Consider the following 14,909-nt stretch of genomic DNA (forward strand, 5'->3'; position numbering starts at 1 on the left):
TAATCAATTATAAAAATTCAATTTTATTTATTAAATAAATTTAATAAATACTAAAAAAATTTGAAGCCCAATTTAAAACTTCATCAAGGCCCAAATATTGTTAGCCCAAAATTCAACCCCACAAGCGGTCTATTTTGCAATTCTTTAAAAAAAACCCCTAAAACCCTAACGTCTCTCCAAAAAACATATCAAATTTCCCAAAAAATCATGAACCAGAGATCTTCGAACCTACTGGATGAAGCCTTAGGGCTAGACCAGGTCATCGAGCCATGGCCTCTAAGGTGTCGAGTAGTGGCAATAGAAGACCAAGTCGATACCAGTGGGTCGTTCGTTCTTCACCATCTACTTAAACGCTCTCTTTCTCCAAATTCCTCTAATGTTGCCATCTTCATCGCTTTCTCTCAGCCTTTCTCTCATTACGATCGTATCCTTCGGAAACTGGTAAGTATCTTCCTCCATTGAAGCTTTACTTAATTTTCTCTCATTACGATCGTATCCTTCGGAAACTGGTTACCTTTTCTATGATTTCATAAGATTTGCACTAGCACTTAAATGCATAAGTCTTGAATTAATTATATTACGGTTTCTGTTTGACACAAGGTATAAGTTCCCGGGTCCAAATTTTCAGAGAGGATACGGAGTGAGGGATGAAAACTATGTTTTCTTGGTTATCATGCAGTGGGTTTTGTTCTTGGAAATGTTGTTAATATTATTTGGTTTTGTTGTCCATTTGTTGAAATAGGGATGCAACTTGGTATCACAAAGGGATAACAGTAGATTCTTTTTCTTTGACATGCTTAAGTTGCAGTGTCCAGGTGAGAAAAAAATCTGGTAAAATGATTCTTGCATAACTTTCTGCATGAATATTCTTTGTTAAATGAGAAATCATTTAAATGCTGATATTGATTCTGAATTTGGACAAAGTATATGAGCTGAAATTTGACAGAACATATGTCTTCGATATAAGAAATCCTTTTGTTGCTTTATTTGTCTACATGTTTGTACTGTCAGATTTTAGGATTTCAAGACTGCAATAGATGGTTTTCCATTAACGTTGTTATTAATTTTACTTGTTTGCGCTAATGTTAAGTGTATAAAGATTAAATCACTCGGTTCTATGATACATGGATTGAATTACATATTCGATCATAGTTCAGTAGTTCATGGACTGCATTAATTTATCTTTTTATGTTTGTGATTTCTGTTTATCATCTTCTTTATTGTTTTATCTTGATGAGTTTTTCAATTTTGTTTAATTAGATGGAGATGAAGGAATAACTCCAGAAGGTGGACTCATTGCATTGTATGGGAAAATACATAAAACCATTTCAGCTTTGCCTGAGATTAGTTGGAAAAACGTTTCCATTATCATTGATGATTTATCTCTTATGGAGGTGGCTGCAAATGGCTCTTCAGATTATGTCTTGGATTTCTTGCACTATTGCAGCACTTTAACATCTGAGTTTGTAAGATAATACCTTGTTTCCCCTCATTTTGTCTTATATTTTTCTTGAAGTATCCTTGTTCAATACTTGTGTCCAATGCCTATTCTGAAATGGATATGGGGATTTGATCCTCTAAGGGTGCTTAGAAAAATGAGGAACCCCTCCCCCCCCCCCGGAATATACTCGTCAGAGACACATACTTTTATCCGACACTCTCACTTGAATTTAAGTAGCATAATTTTTGTCTGCCTTTCACCCTCTATTCTTAAATTTTCTCTTGTTGAATCATTGTTGTTAGGACTGTTCATTAATCACACTCAACCATGAAGATATTTATTCGAATGAAGATAGGCCAACATTTTTGATACAAATGGAGTACCTTGCAGACATTTTGATAAAGGCAGAGCCTTTGGCTACCGGTTTAGCAACCGATGTGCATGGACAGGTACCAATATGCTATTCCTGTTTCATTGTTGGATAATTGTGTCATTTCTATTATGTATTTATGTTGTGGTTTATGGTTTAGAGTAACATAGACTACAATTGGAGATGCCATTGTTTCTTGAATATAGACGTTCCTATAAAAATGGGAAAGGTCTTGTCTGTCATTTAAACTATTGATTTACTAAATTAGAACTTAGAAGTAACGAATTAGGGTCTCATCGCAAGGTTTTTCTTAAGTTCAGTTGATGGTTTCGAGTAACAAGGTTATAATTGGAAATACAATTGTTTATTAAAAGTTCCTATAAAAATAGGAAATGTCCTACCTCTGAATGTGGTTTTTATCATGTTGCAGTTGACAGTTTCGAACAAGGGTTGGAACAAGGTTAGTAATTTCCATTTCAAGGTCAAGGAAAATGTTGTCGAATGCTTCTACCCCGGAAGAAGCCGAGGTTGATGAAACCTGAAACTAGTAACAGGCTTGAAAGTTTTGGGTTTTCGTACGATATTCGTAGATGATGAAACAAAGGAAACCTTAGATGGTAATAGAGAAGATATCAGGAAAAAGTTCCCTTTGTTGGGACAAAGAAATTCAGCCCTTTTGTTGCATCTATTATTAATGTGCACCTGTTAGTTTTGCTGAAGATGTGGGTTCCGGCTTTCATTAATCCCTATTATGTTAGTGTATTTTATTGGTTTATAATCATGTCTAAGGTATTTTATATTTGTATAAATTTTGATATATTTATAATTATGATTGAGAATAAGAAAAGAGAAAATTGAAAAGCGGTTCAAACTATAGTGATCAATTCGATTTTGATTTAATTTGTATTGAATTTGATTCAGTTTTATTTTGGTAATAATTAAAAACTTTTAAAAATAAACCATGAGATGTGATATGATGGTTCTTTATTTCATCTTTTAATTATAAGGTTGGGGGATTCGATCTTTACTTAGGAAATGGAGTATATTTCATGATTTGTTGTTTACTTCTTCAAAGAGGATACGCGGTGAAAAGATTAGTCACTACTATTAGTGGTGGATGTGTTGGTTTCGATTAAAAAATATTCTTAAAACTATGATGAATAAATAATTATTTTAATGGTTAATAAAAGATAGGAGTATTTTTAATATTTTAAAAAATTATTAAAAATAGCAAAGGACTTAAATGATTAGTAGTTGTAAAGAAGAAAAAGGTAAATATAGATTTAGTATAAATTTAATTTATTTGTAGGTATATTTTTACGGGAATGGTAGTGCTTTTAAGTGGGTATTTATTTAGAAATCCAACAAATTTTAAAATTTATAAACAATTTTGGACAAATTATTAATGTTAATAATAAAGTATAAATGAGTTTTTTATTCAGATAATACAAAAAAAAATTAAATATCAAAATGATATTCCCATAACATTATTTATCAAAATGGTATGAAATAAACAGTATCAAAGGGTGGAGGGTTGCACCACCATTTTCTTCTCCACCAACATTCGCCTATCATTAGGCTACAATTTGATTGAAAAAAAAATATTTTTAAATGGTGGAGGGACAAGGGGTGACGGCACCTGTATTTTCTTCCAACAAATAGGTGAAAACTAGGTTAAAATACAGGTTGAAGTGGTAAAGGGTATGTGTTAGGCGACACCCAAGTGGAGGGTATGTGTCCAAGCCTAGAGTGGAGGGGCATTGTCAGGCAGCACCGGACTTTATTTAAACGATGTTTTCTTGAACAATTTAGCAGTTAAGAAGAGAAGAGGAAAAAAAATTATAGAAAAAAGAGAAAATAAAGAATTTTGTAAGGTTAGTACAATATGAATTGTATTTTTTTTTTACAGAGAATTTTTTTCAAATAATTTATTGAGAAATTTATTTATTTTTACAGATTTAGTATTTAAGATGGATAATCAGTTTTTCATATACGTTTATTTTGATGGAGTAATTTTAACAACAATAGTTGGATGTATATTTGAATGTCGCCAACAAATAACAATGAACTACAGAGGTGGATAGTCACTATGCGAGAGTACGTGCTAGGGACTGCCAAAAGAAGAAATTTTCACTAGATGTTCGATCCATGTGTGCGGGTCTTTCCCCATTGCAAACCACTTATGCAGGTTGATGGAACCTGGCTATACAAAAAATATACGCAGATTCTACTTATTGTGATTGCTCAAGATGAGAACCAAAACTTACTCTTGATAGCGTTTGTCATTGTGGAGTCGAAGAACATGGAATCATGGAAATTCTTTTTGACAAACTTACGAACTTATGTTGTTAGAGACGATAATATTTGCATCATATCCGATGGATCGAAGAGACTAATTGTCGTAATTAGGAGTTCCATTATTCTGCGGAGATCCATTTATAGCATCTGACACATCACCTCTAACTTCTACCCGAACTACAAAAAATGTAGACTAACGGAAACAAGTAGTGAACATCGGTAATTTTTGGTTTCAACATATTTTTAAAATGTTCTTAATACTTCCACAAATTAATTCAAAAATATAACGTGTCTTTTTGAAATATATACGCAGCGTACGAGTTAGAACAAACCATTTCAGGCAATGATTAACCAAGCTTGAGGGTGATATGTATGGTGAAACTACTACTACTTTTCGAGAATGGTTGGGTACCATGAAGTCATGGCAATGAGCTCAAATTTTCGATGATGGGTCTCGACATGCTCATATAACCACCAACCTGGCAGAAATATTTAACTCTGTCTTGAAGAGAACACGACATCTACCAATTTCATCTATTTTCTCAACTACATTCTATATGGTAACAACCTTAATGCCAATAATGGGGCTGAAACAAGTAAACCAGGTAGAGGCGGTACATGTGTTTGTCAATGAGGTTAGGAAGGCAATGAATGCGAATCGTCAGAGAGAGATGTCGATGAATGTAGAAATATATTCTCAACAGTTAGAGACTGTAACACCCCCAAGCCCGAAAGCGTCACCAGAGTCAAGCTTGAGGTGTTACTAAACTTATCTTACATTTTAAACAACTCTAAACCACTTATTTTAATTTTCAGAATAAACTGTTTTTCTGCGTCATGGTTGCTTAAAAATTCATTTCTCGAGTTTAAAAACTCAAAATTAAGCTCCGTAAATTTTTCCTGAAACTAGACTTATATATCTATCTAATAATTTTTTTCTAGAATTTTTGACTTGGCCAATTAGTACAGTTTATTAGTTAAAGTTTCCCCTGTTTCAAAACTCGACTGCACTGACCTCTTCTTACTACGAACCATGTTTCTTCCTGTACAAAATTCATATGACTAAGCCGTTTATTTCTCTTAAAACTAGATTCAACAAGGATTCTAACCATATAAATTAAACCTTCTAATTAGTTTTTTACAATTCATGGTGAATTTCCAAAGTTAAAACAGGGGATCCAAAAATCACACTGACCCTGTTTCACTAAAACTCAGATATCTCATAAAATATAATACCTTTGCCTTTTTTTCTTATTCCATAATAAAATATACATAATAAAATTTAATTTCATATATTATTCATCTTCAAACTATGTTTCTACAATTTTTAGTGATTTTTCAAAGTTACTTCATTTCTGTTACTTGAATCTGTTTTTAGGTTACTTTCACATTTTTCATAATTTTCATGTGATAATCACCATTCAATCATACATATTAATAAACATGTATATCATCCGCTATTTTATTAGTTAATCACTAGCAAGTATTTACACATCATTCATTGTTCATATTATACCAAAAGTAGCTAAGTTTCTATACATGCCATACCCAAAACAAAACGTCTAATTATACCAAGTTATTTCTTTGATAGTGTGATCGGCCTCCGACGTTTCCTTCGATCCCCGAGTGACTAGATAAGTACTATAAGAAGAATAAAATAAAGAGATTAAGCACTAGGCTTAGTAAGCTTACAAGCAAATAAATCACAACATTCAACATAATGGATAATTATGCATAATATCATCTAACATCATAAATTTCTTTACTTCTCAATTTCTATCTTCTTCTTTATTCCCTTACCTTCTTTCTTACCTGACCTTTCCTTTTTCATAAGTATAATCTACTTTTCCTTTGCTGTTAATTCACTATAATTTAACTCGTATCCTGACCCGTTGAACCACTCGGAATACTAAGGATACTAGGGTCGTTCCTGTCTATCAATATCCTGCCAATGCCATGTCTTTGACATGGACTTACATGAATTATTCCTGTCTCCAATGCCATATATAATATGGAATTACATGGCTCAATCCTGTCTCCAAAGCCATATTTCTAATATGGACTTACATGGCTCATTTCATTCATCTGTCAACCCTAATATCCTAACATTCCTAGGGTTCAACCGGGCTTTCTAACACTTTTCCTCTGTCACTTCACCTTAAATTTGACTTTAAATATTTTCATAACATAAATATATAAATGCTGGAAATAACAATAATAATGTAAAATAAAAGAATATTGCATTTATTTACTGTAACTTACCTTGATACAAAATGTGACTAAACTTTACAATTTAGTCCTTTACTTTTTCTTTTCCCCGATCTACTCCTGAATTTCGTTCTTCTTGATCTATAATAGCAAATTTAACTTATTTAATATTCACATTTATTAAAACATTCCTTGACCCAAACTTTGGCAAAATTATATTTTTACCTCTAAACTTTCACATATTTTCACTTTTGCCCCAAGGCTCGTAAATTAAACTTCATCCTATTTTCTTATGTTTTACGACATGCTGATCATTTTTCCCTTCTATGGAAATATCAAAATCACACTCTAACATATACTTATGACTATTGGTATTTTTTTTCCAATTTAAGCCCTTTTACTCGTTTTCACTTAAAACCGAGTAGCATAAGTTGTTTAACATAATTTAAAACCTCATATTCTATCATAAAACACCAAAATACACAAATTTCAGCCATGGGTATTTTTCCAAATATGAACCCTAGGTTGAATTATTGCTAGAATAAGCTTAATCAAGTTACCGGGACACCAAAAACGTAAAGATCATTAAAAACGGGGCTTGGAATCACTTACTATGAAGCTTGAAAGTTGAAGAAACCCCAGCTATGGAGGAGAGCAAAAATTGACAGAAACTAATTGAGAAGATGACCATTTTTGTGTTATTTTTCCCTTTTTAATTCATTTAATATCCAAATGACCAAATTACCCCTCCTTACTAAACTTTCAAAAATTCCTTCCATGTCCTAATTTTTGTCCATGAACTTAAAATTGATCAAATTGTTATCTAAACCCTCCTAATTAATATTCCAAAGTAATTTCGTACTAAAAACTTCTAGAATGCAAGTTTTGCAAATTATTCGATTTAGTCCCTAACCTCAACTTAAGCACTTTATGCATAGAATTTCATCACGAAATTTTCACAAAATCATGCAATCATACCATGAACCTCAAAATAATAATAAAATAAATTTTTATACCTCGAATTTGTGGTTTCGCAACCACTATTCCGTTTAGGCCCTATTTCGGGATGTTAAATTTCTCCCCCCTTTTAGGGATTTTCGTCCCGAAAATCTTACCTGTGAAGAGATTTGGGTATTGTTTTCGTATAGCCTCTTCGGGTTCCTATGTAGCCTCATCTACCCCGTGTCTATTCCATAGTACTTTCACAAGTGTAATACTTTTGTTCCTTAATTGCTTTACCTCTCAAGCTAGAATCTTTATCGGTTCTTCACCGTAAGTCATGTCTGGCTGAATCTCAACCTCTGTCTGAGAAATCACATGTGACGGATCTGAACAATAACGACGTAGCATAGACACATGAATTTCATTATGAATCTTCTCTAACTCAATCGGCAAAGCTAACCGAAATACTAATGGTCCGACTCTCTCAATTACTTCAAACGATCCAATAAAACGTGGACTTAGTTTGCCTTTCTTGCCAAATCTGAGAACTTTCTTCCACGGGGATACTTTCAAAAAAAATTTGTCACCAACTTGATATTCGATCTCTTTTCTTTTTAAATCGCATACGACTTACGCACTCGTCAAGTCGCTTTTAAACAATTTCGATAACTTTCACTTTTCTTCTTTCTTTAACTAGATCAACCCCGTAAATCGGCTTTCTTTAAGCTCATTCAATATAAAAGTGTACGGCATTTACGTCCATACAAAGCTTCATAAGGTGTCATCTTCAAACTTGACTAGTAACTATTATTATAGGCAAACTCTACCAATGGTAAGTATTTTTCCCAACTACCTTGAAATTCTAATACACAACATCTAAGCATATCTTCAAGTACCTGAATAACTCTCTCTCGACCGTCGGTTTGAGGATGGAAAGTCAGACTAAAACTCAACTTTGTGCCCAAAGCCTCTTGTAATTTCTTCCAAAACCATGAAGTAAATCTTGGATCTCTGTCTGAAATGATCGATAATGGTACCCCGTGTAGCCTGACTATCTCTGAAATATACAACTCGGCCAACTTGTCAAGTGAATAATCCATACGAACTGGGATAAAATGAGCCGACTTCGTTAACTTATCAATCACAACCCATACTGCATCTTTCTTTCTCGGTGTAAACGGCAATCCTGTCACAAAATCCATAGTAACTCGATTCCATTTCCATTCCGGAACTAGCACAGGTTGCAATAATCCTGAGGGTACCTGATGTTCGGCCTTTACCTGTTGACAAATCAAGCATCTAGAAACAAACTCTGAAATATCTCTTTTCATTCCTACCCACCAATAAAATTTCTTCAAATTATTATACATTTTTGTACTGCCTGGATGAATAGATAAAGGACTGCTATGTGCTTCCTGTAACATCTTCCGAATAAGCTCATCATTCTTTGGTACACATATTCTGTCTCTAAACATCAAACAACCATCAGAACCAATCCAGAAATCTAATTCTATGCCTGACTCACATTGAACTCTTTTAGCTTGTAACTCATTATCATCTTTCTGAGCTTCACAAATCTCTTCAAGAAGTACCAGTTTAGCTCTCAATTCAGCTAAAATAGAACCATCATCTGACATGGCTAAATTGGTATTCAAAGTTCGCAATACAAATAAAAGTTTCCTACTTAAAGCGTCAGTAACTACATTTGCCTTACCTGGGTGATAATCAATCACTAACTCATAATCTTTAAGCAATTCCAACCATCTTCTTTGCCTCAAATTCAAATCTTTTTGAGTCATCAAGTATTTCAAGCTTTTATAATCGGTAAATATCCGGCACCTTTCACCATACAAATAATGTCTCCAAATCTTCAATGCAAATACAATAGCAGCTAGCTCTAAATCATGTGTCGGATAATTTTTCTCATGTGGCTTCAATTGTCTAGAGGCATAAGCAATTACCTTTCCTTCCTGAATGAGTACACAGCCAAGCCCATTCAAGGATGCATCACTGTAAATCACAAATTCTTTACTCGGTTTCGGCTGTACTAAAATAGGAGCTTCCGTCAACAATACCTTTAACTTGTCAAAACTTTGTTGGCACTTCTCAGTCCATTCAAACTTAACATCCTTCCGTAGTAGTCTCGTCAACGGGGTAGCTATCATGGAAAATCCCTCCACAAATCGTCTATAATATCCGGCAAGACCAAGAAAACTTCTAACTTCTGATACATTTCTAGGAGGCTTTCAATCAACAATGGCTGAAATCTTGCTCATATCAACCTTAATACCTTCACCTGAGACAATATGTCTAAGAAAACCAACTTCTCGTAACCAGAACTCACTTTTGCTGAACTTGGCATACAACTGATTATCTCTCAGAATTTGTAAAACTGTTCTCAAATGCTCTGCATGCTCAGTCTCATCATGAGAATAAATCAAAATATCATCAATGAACACAACTACAAACTTATCTAAGTACGATCTAAAAATTCGGTTCATTAAGTCCATGAAAATGGCAGGAGCATTAGTCAAGCCAAATGGCATCACATGGAACTCATAATGACCATACCTAGTCCGAAAAGCAGTCTTCAGGACATCTGACTCTTTAACTCACAACTGATAGTATCCGGATCTCAAATCTATCTTGGAAAACACAGTAGCTCCCTTCAATTGATCAAACAAATCATCAATTCTAGGTAATGGATACTTGTTCTTTACTGTTACCTTGTTAAGTTGCCGATAATCTATGCACAATTTCATCGATCCGTCTTTCTTTTTCACAAATAGCACTGGTGCACCCCATGGTGAACTACTGGGTCGTACCAAGCCTTTATCTGTTAATTCCTGCAACTGAGCTTTCAATTCTTTCAATTCCAAAGAAGCCATTCTATAAGGAGCAATAGAAATAGGCGTGGTACCTGGAATCAACTCAATACCAAACTCAACTTCTCTAACAGGAGGCAAACCTGGTAGTTCTTCCGGAAACACATCGGAAACTCACATACCACAGTAATCGATTCAATTTTCAATTCGGATCTTTAGTGTTCAACACAAAAGCAAGATAAGCTTCATACCCTTTTCTCAAACATTTGTGAGCGCATACATATGAAATTATGGGAAATAAACTATCTGACTCTTCTGAATTAACCTGAAGAATTTCACCATTTTTACACTTCAACTCAATGAATTTCTTTCCACAATTCACTATCACATCATGTGTAGTCAACCAATCCATACCAAGAATCACATCATACTCATCAAATGGCAATAGCATAAGATCAGCCGGAAAACAGTAGCCTCTAATTATTAAAGGACAATTTCTACATACTTTATCTACTAATACATGCTTGCCTAATGGATTCGATACTTTAATCACAAATTCTGTAGATTCTATAGGCATACTTATACTAGGCATCAATTTCATACAAACATAAGAATGAGTCGAACCCGGATCAATCAGAGCAATGGCATTAATATCATGTAGAGAAAATGTACCCGTAACACATCGGGGGAGGATGCCTCTTCGCGTGCACGAATAGTATAAGTCCTTGCAAGGGCTCTAACATCTGGTCTCACAGCCGAATCTCTAGAGGTACCTCTGTTACTTGCTCCTACTCTCGGTTGCCTCGGTGATCTGCCTCTAGTAGGAGCATTTAGGATCTAGCACTCTGTGTTACCTCTCGGCTAGCCACTTCGGACATTCTCGTACAAAATGATCGGAGCACCACATTTATAGCAAACATTTTCGCCGCCCGACAAGGACCATAATGAAGTCTACCACACCGTGGACACCTCGATCTACCATCGACATTACCTACACTCGTAGTCGAGGTGGTCCGAGCCTTCGGATCCTTAAATCCGCTACCTCTATTTCGACTAGATTGCCCTACCGAAAAGCTAGATCTGGTAGAAAACTCTTTGGGCCTCTTGGATGTAGCCTGAAATGATCGCTCATCTCTCTTTTTGTATCTTGTGTCTCTGTCTCAACTTTGCCTTTTCTTTTTAACACTCCTCGCCTTACAGGCTCTCTCAACTAAAATAACAAACTCTTTTATTTCTAAGACACCCACTGACAATCGGATATCATCATTTAACCTATCCTCAAACCTTTTACACATGATAGCCTCTGTGGACACACATTCTCGAGCATATTTACTAAGCCTGACAAATTCGCACTCATAATCGGTTACTGTCATATTACCTTGTTTCAATTCCAGGAATTCCTTTCTCTTCTGGTCAATAAACCTCTGACTGATGTACTTTTTACGAAATTCCTCTTGAAAGAAATCCCAAGTGACTATCTCCTTTGGTACAACTGATACAAGTGTCTTCCACCAGTAGTAGGCTGAATCTCTAAGAAGTGATACTACACATTTCATACATTCCTCGGGTGTACAAGATAATTCGGCAAAGACTCTGATAGTATTTTCTAACCAAAATTCTGCTCTTTCTGCATCATCATCTTTTGTTGCTCGGAACTCTTCTGCACCTTGTTTCGATTCTATCAACTGGTGGCTTTTCTCTTACCACTGCATTGTGGATCGAGGAAGCTTGAGCTACATGGGTAGCCTGAGAATCATGAGGGGGTGGAGGTCTAACTGCTGGATTCGTACGAACGAACTCGGCAAACAAATCATTCAAAGCTTGAAAGAGAGCTTCTCGAGTCACTCCTCCCTAATCAACTATTACTGGCCTATTCTCAGATTGCGCTGCCCCTTCTGCAGGAGCAGGCACATTACTTTCTACATCATCATCACCAGCTCGTCTGGGATCCATTACTATAAAACAAAATATTTAAAAATCGTTAGGAGTCGTCACACTATCAAAATACAAGTATGGCATGTATAGTTAGAATTTTTCTCACACTAACTGTTCCGAGAACCGACTAAACCTGCTCTGATACCAATAAATATAACACCCCCACGCCCGAAACCGTCACCGGAGTCAAGCTTGAGGTGTTACTAAACTTATCTTACCTTTTAAACAACTCTAAACCACTTATTTTAATTTTCGGAATAAACTATTTTTCTGCGTCATGGTTGCTTAAAAATTCATTTCTCGAGTTTCAAAACTCAAAATTAAGATCCGTAAATTTTTACTGAAACTAGACTCATATATCTATCTACTAATTTTTTTCTAGAATTTTTAACTTGGCCAATTAGTACAGTTTATTAGTTAAAGTTTCCTCTGTTTCAAAACTTGACTGCACTGACCTCTTCTTACTACGAACCATGTTTCTTCCTGTACAAAATTCATATGACTAAGCTGTTTGTTTCTCTTAAAACTAGATTCAACAAGGATTCTAACCATATAAAGTAAACCTTCTAATTAGTTTTTTACAATTTATGGTGAATTTCCAAAGTTGAAATAAGGGATCCAAAGATCACACTAACCCTGTTTCACTAAAACTCAGATATCTCATAAAATATAATACCTTTACCTTTTTTTCTTATTCCATAAGAAAATATACATAATAAAATTTAATTTCATATATTATTCATCTTCAAACTATGTTTCTACAATTTTTAGTGATTTTTCAAAGTTATGTCATTTCTGTTACTTGAATCTGTTTTTAGGTTACTTTCACACTTTTCATAATTTTCATGTGATAATCACCATTCAATCATACATATTAATAAACATGTATATCATCGGCTATTTCATTAGCTAATCACTAGCAAGTATTTACACATCATTCATTGTTCATATTATACCAAAAGTAGCTAAGTTTCTATACATGCCATACCCAAAACAAAACGTCTAATTATACCAAGTTATTTCTTTGATAGTGTGATCGGCCTCCGACGTTTCCTTCGATCCCCGAGTGACTAGATAAGTACTATAAGAAGAATAAAATAAAGAGATTAAGCACTAGGCTTAGTAAGCTTACAAGCAAATAAATCACAACATTCAACATAATGGATAATTATGCATAATATCATCTAACATCATAAATTTCTTTACTTCTCAATTTCTATCTTCTTCTTTATTCCCTTACCTTCTTTCTTACGACCTTTCCTTTTCATAAGTATAATCTAATTTTCCTTTGCTGTTAATTCACTATAATTTAACTCGTATCTGACCCGTTGAACCACTCGGAATACTAAGGATACTAGGGTCGCTTCTGCTCATCAATATCTCGCCAATGCCATGTCTTTGACATGGACTTACATGAATTATTCTGTCTCCAATGCCATATATAATATGGGCTTACATGGCTCAATCCTGTCTCCAAAGCCATATTTCTAATATGGACTTACATGGCTCATTTACATTACGTCTGTCAACCCTAATATCCTAACATTCCTAGGGTTCAACCGGGCTTTCTAACACTTTTCCTCTGTCACTTCACCTTAAATTCGACTTTAAATATTTTCATAACATAAATATATAAATGCTGAAATTGACAATAATATTGTAAAATAAAAGAATATTGCATTTATTTACTGTAACTTACCTTGATACAAAATGTGACTAAACTTTACAATTTAGTCCTTTACTTTTCTTTTCCCGATCTACTCCTCGAATTTCGTTCTTCTTGATCTATAATAGCAAATTTAACTTATTTAATATTCATATTTATTAAAACAGTCCTTGACCCAAACTTTGGCAAAATTATATTTTTACCCCTAAACTTTCACATATTTGCACTTTTGCCCCAAGGCTCGTAAATTAAACTTCATCCTATTTTCTTATGTTTTACGACATGCTGATCATTTTTCCCTTCTATGGAAATATCAAAATCACACTCTAACATATACTTATGACTATTGGTATTTTTTTTCCAATTTAAGCCCTTTTACTCGTTTTCACTTAAAACCGAGTAGCATAAGTTGTTTAACATAATTTAAAACCTCATATTCTATCATAAAACACAAAAATACACAAATTTCAGCCATGGGTATTTTTCCAAATATGAACCCTAGGTTGAATTATTGCTAGAATAAGCTTAATCAAGTTACCGAGACTCCAAAAACGTAAAGATCATTAAAAACGAGGCTTGGAATCACTTACTATGAAGCTTGAAAGTTGAAGAAACCCCAGCTATGGAGGAGAGCAAAAATCGGCAGAAACTAATTGAGAAGATGACCATTTTTGTATTATTTTTCCCTTTTTAATTCCTTTAATATCCAAATGACCAAATTACCCCTCCTTACTAAACTTTCAAAAATTACTTCCATGTCCTGATTTTTGTCCATGAACTTAAAATTGGTCAAATTGTTATCTAAACCCTCCTAATTAATATTCCAAAGTAATTTCATACTAAAAACTTCTAGAATGCAAGTTTTGTAAATTATTCGATTTAGTCCCTAACCTCAACTTAAGCACTTTATGCATAGAATTTCATCACGAAATTTTTACACAATCATGCAATCATACCATGAACCTCAAAATAATAATAAAATAAATTTTTCTACCTCGGATTTGTGGGTTCGCAACCACTATTCCATTTAGGCCCAATTTCGGGATGTTACAGAGACTTTCTAAGTTATGGAATCCATCGGCCATTGACCCAGTATCCCACCTAGGTCTTACAGAATTGATCTCTGAAACAGACGGTGCGATATTAGAAAGTTTCAAACATTTCGTTACCATTGTACGCACGTCATTGCAGCTTGTGCTCATGCCTCAATCAATGTTAAACAAT

The 14,909-nt window shown here is 34.3% G+C and overlaps 1 protein-coding gene and 1 long non-coding RNA gene across 2 annotated transcripts; one reads left to right on the forward strand and one right to left on the reverse strand.

Annotated features, from left to right (window-relative positions):
- The first annotated feature begins 160 nt into the window (after positions 1 to 160).
- Positions 161 to 2,682, forward strand: LOC108484578 (elongator complex protein 6). The gene is made up of 5 exons (XM_017788404.2): positions 161 to 441; positions 743 to 815; positions 1,261 to 1,466; positions 1,744 to 1,890; positions 2,242 to 2,682. Exons 1-5 carry the CDS (start codon positions 208 to 210, stop codon positions 2,341 to 2,343), a joined length of 762 nt encoding a protein of 253 aa, XP_017643893.1. The 5' UTR covers positions 161 to 207; the 3' UTR covers positions 2,344 to 2,682.
- Positions 2,683 to 5,537: 2,855 nt separating this feature from the next.
- Positions 5,538 to 14,357, reverse strand: LOC128293707 (uncharacterized). Its single transcript, XR_008283884.1, has 3 exons — positions 14,276 to 14,357; positions 6,372 to 6,458; positions 5,538 to 5,750 (listed from the first exon to the last, which is right to left on the reverse strand). It is a non-coding gene; the product is annotated as an uncharacterized LOC128293707 (long non-coding RNA).
- Between the last annotated feature and the right edge of the window lie 552 nt (positions 14,358 to 14,909).

Source organism: Gossypium arboreum, chromosome 6 (assembly GCF_025698485.1).
Source record: "Gossypium arboreum isolate Shixiya-1 chromosome 6, ASM2569848v2, whole genome shotgun sequence".
NCBI classification, from domain to species: domain Eukaryota; kingdom Viridiplantae; phylum Streptophyta; class Magnoliopsida; order Malvales; family Malvaceae; genus Gossypium; species Gossypium arboreum.